Raw genomic sequence first — 9,637 nt, 5'->3', positions numbered from 1 at the left:
CATCCGCGTTTGACCACGAAGGCAATTCCGATGAACGTTGTTTTTTTCAGCGTCACTAATATCACCGGTAACATTCCGTAAAATAACCGCACCTTCACAAACTTAAAAAACGATGGCTTTAATTACAAAATTTTCTTCCTGTTTGTTAGCAGTTGACGCTGCGGCACGCGTCAAGAAAAAGAACATGCCTATTATCTAATTTGGAGTGGCGATTGAACAACAAGTAACGCCTAAATGATTTTATAACCTCTTTGTATATGTTTGGTATTAACATTTATAACATGATCAATTAAAAAAAGAATACAAAAAAGTTGAGAAAAATATCAAACTTTTACAACAGCCGGAGTAGCTATAAACCTCTCCGGTGAAGAATTTTCTCCGCCTCCGTCGTCAAAATTAAGACTGTAGTTTTTGAGATCGTACGTGAAGTCCACATCTCTCTTCATCTTCTTCCTCCCATTGCTAAAACTTCTTATAAAGTTTTTCCACTTTGGCCCCGCAATTTTCTCAGAAATCTCTTTTGGCCCCTTCAGTTTCCTGGTCCACCAACTTTCTCCTTTCTCTTCCTGCAAGTTACCGCTCCAGCCACCGTCTCCTCTTCTTCTCCACCAGAAGTTACAGAGATACCTACACCCGCAAAACGCCGCCGTTTCTTGGTAATCATCTGAGAGTAGGTTTTCTTGATCTGTAGCCATGAGAAACAGAGAGTGTTGTTGTTATCTTTGAGAGTTTTGGTTAGCAAGTAAACGATCAGCTCTATATATATTTACAAAACCGAGTGAGATTACTCCACGTGGCGAATTGACCGTTAGGGATGGGGTCTTTCACTGGACCGTTATTTAGAATACCGTGACAGTGATGTGAGAGGATCATTGGTCTAGCTGGCTAATCATTAAAGACAGCTGTGAAGGCGGGAGTGAAACGGTTGCTTTTTTTTATCTATGCTTCTTTTGATATTGATAATTTATGTCTATGATATTGATAATACTGGCGCATTATAAAATATAAATACACTAAGATTGCTGTTATATGAAAAGTGAAAGTAGCAATTCCATTTTTTCTCATCTTTCAATATATATATTTTGTAACTAATAAAGAGCGGGTGAGCGCAACTAATAGTTAATGGTAATTAAGTAATTAACTAATCACCACCATTATAGTGTAATTAGTGATAATAAGTAAAGACAAAACAAAAAGTGGTGAAGACAAAGATCAAAGGCTGGCAGCCTGGCATGGCAAGTGATGATTAGCCGTTGGGTTAAAGGACAAAAGTTGGGTTTAGATTTGTTGAATAAACCAACCAAGTCTCACCATTAAAGATAAGGCTGTCCATGTTATCCAGTCTTATTAGCTATAACAAAGACACTAATCACCTCCATTATTCATAACGTTTATGACGCATACTGACGTCATAACAGAGATTGCTTATGGCCATTTTCTGTTTAAATATATTCTCAAGCCAATATATGAGTAAGGGAATCAAGATCAGACTTGGATGCAGCCACCGGCTTGGATTGAGGTTTTGGATAGTGGCATGGTTTGGTCTCGCTTACTTGTGATCCACTACTATCTTTTAACTTAATAAGTTCAGTTATTTTCACTAGGTTGTTTTGTAGTATGCACATAATGGCTGGTGTTTGGCTAGTGTATGTCAGTATCATCTTGGATGCTCGATGACATTCAAACCTAGTAGTTAGAGAATTAGAATGTAAAATGCCATACAACGGTTTGTTTGAAAAGCTATATATTTTACAAACTACACCGAGAACGTATATAGATAAGATTAAGACAAAAAAAAAGTTAAAACTGTTTCTATCTCTCTCTATGATCCCCAGTCTGGAAGGTTTGCAGTGGCTTCGTTCACCATCTTCACTAATGTTACCTACCAACAATAATACATAAATGAAGAAAACTTGGAGACTGTGTCTTGTAATCATATGTACAGATGTTACAGGATAATCATATACTATATATTTTCAGAAAATGAAGACAGGATATGTAAACATACCACACTCTGTGGAACACCAGGTGGTGGCATTGTAAGGTTCTTTGGTGGCGGTGACTTAATATACGATCTTTTGTCAAATCTCCATTCCCCTTTCTTCCCATAGGTTAAGTGTCCCTGAAAATCACAACAACATCAATTACAATCCACCTTAAAGAAAATTGGAAATGACAAATCAGAATTTGAAATCTTTACCTTCATATCATAGTCACATCCATAAGTGTAGCCGGAGCTTTTACCAGATCTTCACTACCTTTTGAAAATGGCTTCCTAAGTTCACATGAACTGGAATGAAAATCACCAGAACTCCACTTGTACGGCGTCGTAGTAGCTTAACTAAACAACCAACACAAACATCCCTCTGTCTTTAAAAAGGACTCTTAGAAACTGGTACGTGAAAATACATCAAAAATATCTTCAAATATTATGGAAACGACTATACCATTATAAACATACACAAAAGGAGCCAGAATAGACTAAAGGCAAGGAATCTGGAGCCGCTGTGAAAAGAAATTGAATTTGTCAGGATATAGAGAGAAAGCAGTTGAAACAAAAAGATGAAACAGATAAATCCAAGGAAACATACGATGGGCTCTTCATATTCTTTTGAACTTATGTATTCGACATGGCTGGCTGAGGACGTTTAAATTCTCTTTCAAGCTTCGGTAAAAAATAAAAACTCTAACATGGTGTGAGATTGTTGAATTACAATGCAAGAGGAGACTTGCCGGAGGATTGAACTGATTTCATGGCCATCGATCCAAGTTGTTGAATATGATTCCATGAAAGCTTTGACGACGGGTTTATATAAGAGCAAGAGAGGAAGGTGGAAGGAGCATAAAGGAATAATTAAGAGTGGGTTGCGAGTAAAACGGTCAGGATTGGAGGAATTTGGAACGATGAAGACATATGAATTCATCGACTCAGCCTCGGCTGTTTTAGGGTTTCTTTCGAATTGGGTTTATGGGCCAACTACTTCAATTTACGGATCAAGCAAAAAGCAGCACAACACCAGTGTGACGTGGACAAATAAACTCACCCTATTGGCTAATTTAAAATGAGGACGTGGATAGCTTCTCTACTCCTCATATAACCCTTTTAGTATTAGTTAGATTCTCAAGCCAATATATGAGTAAGGGAATCAAGATCAGACTTGGATGCAGCCACCGGCTTGGATTTGAGGTTTTGGATTAGTGGCATGGTTTGGTCTCGCTTACTTGTGAGCCACTACTATCTTTTAACTTAATAAGTTCAGTTATTTTCAATAGGTTGTTTTGTAGTATGCACATAATGGCTGGTGTTTGGCTAGTGTATGTCAGTATCATCTTGGATGCTCGATGACATTCAAACCTAGTAGTTAGAGAATTAGAATGTAAAATGCCATACAACGGTTTGTTTGAAAAGCTATATATTTTACAAACTACACCGAGAACGTATATAGATAAGATTAAGACCAAAAAAAAGTTAAACTGTTTATATCTCTCTCTATGATCCCCAGTCTGGAAGGTTTGCCGTGGCTTCGTTCACCATCTTCACTAATGTTACCTACCAACAATAATACATAAATGAAGAAAACTTGGAGACTGTGTCTTGTAATCATATGTACAGATGTTACAGGATAATCATATACTATATATTTTCAGAAAATGAAGACAGGATATGTAAACATACCACACTCTGTGGAACACCAGGTGGTGGCATTGTAAGGTTCTTTGGTGGCGGTGACTTAATATACGATCTTTTGTCAAATCTCCATTCCCCTTTCTTCCCATAGGTTAAGTGTCCCTGAAAATCACAACAACATCAATTACAATCCACCTTAAAGAAAATTGGAAATGACAAATCAGAATTTGAAATCTTTACCTTCATATCATAGTCACATCCATAAGTGTAGTGTATGATGTACTTGTCACCAACCTCTTTATCCCATGGAGGCTGATTTTATTATTACCACAAACACAACCAAACCAAAGTTTCTTTGGTTAATGCATCAAAATAAACATCTTATCTATCTAACAAGCAACAATATGAGGTCCATTCAATAACTATTTCGCTATCCTGAAACTCAAAAATGTGTAATAGGATTACCTGAATCATGAAGTCTTTGTGTAGAACATTTCTAACACCATGCAACGCAGATGAAACCGCATAAGCATACCTATATAACAAAAGTTATAGTCAAAAACTAAAACAACACTCTAAACAAAACAAAAAAATCGTTTTTTTATTCAAAAGATTAGTACATTTCAAGAACCCATCCAAAAGCCTTATCAGCTTCAGGATCCTTCTTCATAGCCAAAGAAACATTCATCCAAGTAGGAGCAATCTTCTTCAAAGCCTCCTACAAAAACCATAAAGAGACACCCTTTTGAAAACCTGATCCCAAACTCTTCATGACAAGAAAAAAAAACAAACCTTTCCGACAATGACAGGAGAGTTTCCTATAGGATCAATGTTAGTCACAGGTCCTCTCTCTTCAGGATAATACTTCCTCAACACCTTCTCATACTTCTTCGGTTCGATGTAAAAGAAAGGAAACGCAGCTCCGAACCCTTCTTTAGCTAGGTTCGGTATAGGTTTCACAATGACATGATCAGGCTCAGACATCAGAACATAACTGCATTACATTAAAAAAAAAAAATCATTACTTTTATTACCAAAAAAAAACAAGTGTGGAAGCGAAAAGGGATCATCTTACTCTTCTTTAATGTCTGTTTGTTGAAGCCATTGTACAAACGCCCATGGTCTGTTTAAAACAACATAACCCTGTCCGAATAACAAAACCTTAACTCAATGTCCGAACCAAAAAAAAAAAAAAAATCAAATTTTGATTTACCTGATCCATCCCAGAAGGTAGAGGCTGAGCAACGAAAGTGGGAATCTCATCCATATACTTATCGGGTTTACCGTTATGCAAGATCCGGGTAAACCCGCCCATTTCGGATCCGGGTCCAGCGGAAGCTTTGGCCTTTTTGAACCAGTAGTACATGACTCTGCATTGCCACGTGTTGTAGACGGAGTCAGAGGCTGTAACGGCCGTGTGGAAGAGTCTTCGGTTATGTTCGTTGTTGCCGCGGATTCTGGATCCGCCGCGTGGCAATTGGATGACCGGGTCATCGTAGGAGGAGGAAGAGGGGAAGCCTTGTTTGAGAGGAGCGTTGGAGGAGATGAGGATGTTGTATGTGATCAGAGCGACGGAGAGGGTAATGAGAAGTGGGTAGAACAGAGTTCCACCGCAACCCATTTTGAGAGAGTTTGGGAGAAGGAGGCAGAGTGTCTTCAAAGTCTTCTTCTTCTTCTCTAGTTATAGTTCGTGTCTTGGTGATGAAGAGAATTAAACTCTTTCTTTTTTTTCTTTTTTCTTGATCAAAGAGAATTAAACTCTTTCCTAATGTACTTACTAGGAATGAATGTTTGTACCTAAACCGAGATCTGAACCAAACTTGAACCAATAAACCTTGATTTATATCCAAATCGAGTTATAAAAATAGTTGAACGAGAATTTTATAAGACTGTATTTCGAATATTATATATTATTTTTAAGCAATCTAAATCCAAACGGATACTTAGAAAATATAAAATCTGAAAATTTAGTAGATATAAAAAATAAGCATAAAAACTAAAATTAATGTTAGAAATAATTTTCAAAACTTTTAAAATAATTAAAGTTTTCTTTTACTTTTTTTTTTGATCTATTCGTAAAATAACTGAATTAAAAATTATTTTTATATCTGAAATTCTGAAAAAAATAATATGAATTTATCTAAATTTAAATTAGTATTAATAAAATCAAGCCAAATATATAGAAAATGTGAATGAAGATTAAAAACTCAAATTAAGTTTTAGTGTTCTAAAATCAGTTTAAACAATAAATCAAATTTAAATCAAGAAATTGTTCAGATAGATTTTTGAAAAAAAAACTAGTCTAATCATTTAAAACATTGGTCTAAACTTCCGATTAATTAATAATTTGTTAAAAAATTGTCTAATTAGTATCTAGCTATTGCTTGAACATTAATCAAAATGTGAAAATCCAAAAACATATCCTAATAGATATATCAGATAAGTTGCCAAAAGAAGAAAAGCAGACCATTTCAATTAGATTATTCAATTTCGGTCTTTGGTTTAATTACACACCGGTTCGAACTCGGTTCGATTCAGTTAAAAGCTTCATCTCTTAATCGTTTCTCTCTCTCTCTAAAAAAAAAGAAGAGATTTTTCTGAAAATGGCGTCAATGTGCTTATCTCTCCACCAAACCCTAAAACCCTTGGCGGCTCCTAGACCAACACCACGCTCCTTCCCTACCAGACGCCCCTCCACCTTAACCACGCGCGCTTCCTACACCCCAACACCAGCAACCGAGCGCGTGATCTCAATCGCATCCTACGCTTTACCGTTCTTCAACTCGCTCCAATACGGACGCTTCCTCTTCGCGCAGTACCCGAGGCTAGGCCTCCTCGTGGAGCCCATCTTCCCGCTGCTCAACCTCTACAGGTCCGTCCCCGGCGCGAGCTTCGTGGCCTTCTTTGGGCTCTACTTGGGTGTGGTGAGGAACACGAGTTTCAGCAGGTACGTTAGGTTCAACGCGATGCAGGCCGTGACGCTCGATGTGCTGTTGGCGGTTCCGGTTTTGCTGACGAGGATACTGGATCCGGGTCATGGAGGTGGTGGGTTTGGGATGAAGGCCATGATGTGGGGACACACGGGTGTGTTTGTGTTTAGCTTCATGTGTTTTGTCTATGGAGTTGTGAGCTGTTTGGTCGGAAAGACTCCTTATATCCCCCTTGTCGCTGATGCTGCTGGGAGACAACTCTAGAAAGCTTATCACTTTGTTTCGAAAACTGTTTCTTTTTTTTTTTGTGTATGCGATCATAAAGGTTTCAGCTTTGAGCAATTGTTACTGTGTGGTTATGGTATGTAGTTCGAAAGAATCAGGAAGCTGTTGTTTGCGTTTGAAGAGATGTTGTCATAAGGTTCTGTCCTAAAAAGAACATATTCCAACATCCAACAAGTTAATCATTCGGCTGAACATGCAACTTTAGACAGTATAATGAGGTTGTCTTCTGTGAAAGAATAACCATCACTGTAACGCAATTTGACTATCTTCCAGTCGATAACAGCCTCTAGTGCTTAGAGCATATTTTGTGTCAATGGAAACGAGTTCAGTTTCAGAAACTGAACCAGTCTTCCACTGTTCTTGTTCATTTAAGAAGAAGTTATTAGCCTAACCCCTATAAGCAGCTGCTATTGTGTCTAATCTATTGTTTGGCCAACAAACTCCACTTCTAAGCAGCTATTTAGCCTAACCATAGTTTGCTTATTGTCTGTCTATATGCAATTGCCTTTATAATTTATTGCAAAATAACAATAATTTATGTAAATAGGTAAAATGGACAATGTTTTAGCTTCTTGCACATATTCTTGACGCGACAAGGGCCTCTAATTCTAAAATTAATGGATTATGTTCTTTAACTGATTGTCTCTGCACATATTTTTTCTTTCGAGAATATTCAACAGCTATATCATCATCTTTGATATTCGTTAAATCACAAATAGTTAGACAATGTATATCAAATTATAACGATCAACGTATTCCATTTCTGATGTAAAATATTACTTATCTATCTCTTACCAAAACTGCAAACATCATGTTTACACCAAAGAGTGCTTTTGGAACTGCAAATGAGTCAATCCGGTCCAACCGTTGCAGAACAGATTATACTTGGGTTAGTAAAGTCTGGGCCTAGATTTTGTAAAAGCGAAATTTTGGTTTGGTTCGAATGAAGTTGTATTAGCCCACGAGAAGATAACTAAACTATTCTACACCCTTTAATTGTCTTCTTTCTTTAATTCATAAAACCCAAGTATAAAATAAACACTATTAGAGTTAATCACCAATGGATGCTTTAATATCCAGTTCTAGGAGTCTACACGAACTTGAGAGAATAAAATTTAAGACTGGCTTGTAGAAGTTTTCTAATTCTCTTGAGAACTTTTATACGAAGTATTATAGTGTTAATTATATTTGCAATTGAGGATATATAACTCATGGCTAAGATACTGTTCGTTGAAATTATATTGAACTACCATGTGACCATGGTCTCGTAGAGGTGAATCTACAACTGCATATAGCAGTGGGATAATATGGTATATTTCGTAAATAAAATATGTACAAGGTAGAAAATATCAATATTTTGCACTTTAGTTTATAATCTTCAAGTTTGTAATTTTTTTAATGGAATAAAAAGCTAGTCATGCCAGCTATTTAGCAATCACGCGAAAAGGTCTATAGAAAGAACTCAGAGGTGATGATGACAATGGCATTATTACGGGAAACGGCCATTCGAAATTTGGTATATGTTCAATTTATACCCAAAAATATACAAGAATGCGAACACATACCTACAATTTCAAAAAAAAACAAATTTCATCCTTAATTTTTTTCTGCGAAAAACTGTTACTTCCGTTAATTATGTAAAGCCCGCTAATAAACCGTAAAACATTCATACACGTAGAAATGACATGGTTTGGGTATGAATGTTTAACGGCTTATTAACGGGCTTTACATAATTAACGGAAGTAATAGTTTTTCGCAAGAAAAAATAAACTTCAGATATTTTGGGTATGAATTAAATATATGGCCAAACTTAGAGTAGGTTATGACCGTTTTCCTACATTATGACTAAACTCAAACTTGAGACTGCTTAAGAAAAATGTGTGGTTAGTTTATGAATTATAAATAGGGCTGGTGTTGATATTATTATTAGTGGTTAAATGATCAGACTTCCGAGAACGTTGGCTTTGGGTTTTCAAGTTCTTCACACTTCCACTGAACAATAATTAGGCGCGCCTAATTGGCGTTTACAATTTATCAAATATGCTTTAGTTAATTATTCATATTCTTTTCTTTAAACAGTATATTCGAATATTTCATATTTCATAAATCATAATATGGTTTTATGAATAGAATACACATTTTCATCTTAATTTTAAACAAACAATATGCTTGATCATGTGGTGTACAAATACTTCCTGATCAACATGAGGATTGTTAACTTGTAATAAACGATGATAATCACATGACCCATGTTAGAACTCGACTCCGTTGTTTGAATTAAATAATTAACCGATCACCTGCTAATCAAGAAGAAAAAGAAACTATTTTAGTTTCTTTCACTTGTCGTGAGGCTGATGAGAAGTGGGTGCCGACTGTATTTTGATGGATTCATACGTGTCATAAGTTTGGCCTGTGCTTAAAAGATTTGCTTGTCCCTCAAGCACTTGCCCAACATGACACAACACAAGCTTTGTGATTGTGACTACTATATTTATTAATTAGCCTGATATTTAATCTAATTAAATTTTGTAGATACCTCGGAACTAACCGTCACCATTACAATGGGTGCACTGAACCTCCTTTATTTTATACTACTAATGCTAGCAGCGGTTAGCCGCAATGGCTTATTCAACTACCAATCAGATACAATGAAGAGCTGAAACAATGGTAAGTTAAAAACGAAAACCATTGGCAAACCATATGTAAAGCAGCTTATAAACAAACATTTTTTGAGAAATTGTAATTAGTCAACTGTTCAAACACGTGTCACCAATTATGAATTAAAATAAATCCT

At 36.2% G+C, this 9,637-nt stretch overlaps 3 protein-coding genes and 1 long non-coding RNA gene across 4 annotated transcripts; 1 reads left to right on the top strand and 3 right to left on the bottom strand.

Annotated features, from left to right (window-relative positions):
* Positions 1 to 212: 212 nt before the first annotated feature.
* Positions 213 to 734, bottom strand: LOC106364034. The gene has a single exon (XM_013803681.3). It carries the CDS (start codon positions 693 to 695, stop codon positions 324 to 326), a length of 372 nt encoding a protein of 123 aa, XP_013659135.1. The 5' UTR covers positions 696 to 734; the 3' UTR covers positions 213 to 323.
* Positions 735 to 1,674: 940 nt separating this feature from the next.
* LOC125577717 lies at positions 1,675 to 2,238 on the bottom strand. The gene is made up of 3 exons (XR_007316115.1): positions 2,201 to 2,238; positions 2,009 to 2,122; positions 1,675 to 1,882 (listed from the first exon to the last, which is right to left on the bottom strand). It is a non-coding gene; the product is annotated as an uncharacterized LOC125577717 (long non-coding RNA).
* A 1,105-nt stretch (positions 2,239 to 3,343) lies between these two features.
* LOC125577716 (hydroxyproline O-arabinosyltransferase 1-like) lies at positions 3,344 to 5,550 on the bottom strand. The gene is made up of 8 exons (XM_048739406.1): positions 4,842 to 5,550; positions 4,704 to 4,771; positions 4,421 to 4,622; positions 4,249 to 4,346; positions 4,094 to 4,163; positions 3,869 to 3,940; positions 3,677 to 3,790; positions 3,344 to 3,550 (listed from the first exon to the last, which is right to left on the bottom strand). The coding sequence occupies exons 1-8, from the start codon at positions 5,247 to 5,249 to the stop codon at positions 3,491 to 3,493; spliced, it is 1,092 nt and encodes a 363-aa protein (XP_048595363.1). The 5' UTR covers positions 5,250 to 5,550; the 3' UTR covers positions 3,344 to 3,490.
* Positions 5,551 to 5,832: 282 nt separating this feature from the next.
* LOC106365902 (protein TIC 20-II, chloroplastic) lies at positions 5,833 to 7,009 on the top strand. The gene has a single exon (XM_013805416.3). It carries the CDS (start codon positions 6,232 to 6,234, stop codon positions 6,820 to 6,822), a length of 591 nt encoding a protein of 196 aa, XP_013660870.1. The 5' UTR covers positions 5,833 to 6,231; the 3' UTR covers positions 6,823 to 7,009.
* Positions 7,010 to 9,637: the final 2,628 nt, after the last annotated feature.

Source organism: Brassica napus, chromosome A9 (genome assembly GCF_020379485.1).
Source record: "Brassica napus cultivar Da-Ae chromosome A9, Da-Ae, whole genome shotgun sequence".
Lineage (NCBI taxonomy): Eukaryota > Viridiplantae > Streptophyta > Magnoliopsida > Brassicales > Brassicaceae > Brassica > Brassica napus.
This window is presented reverse-complemented; position numbering and strand designations above follow the sequence as displayed.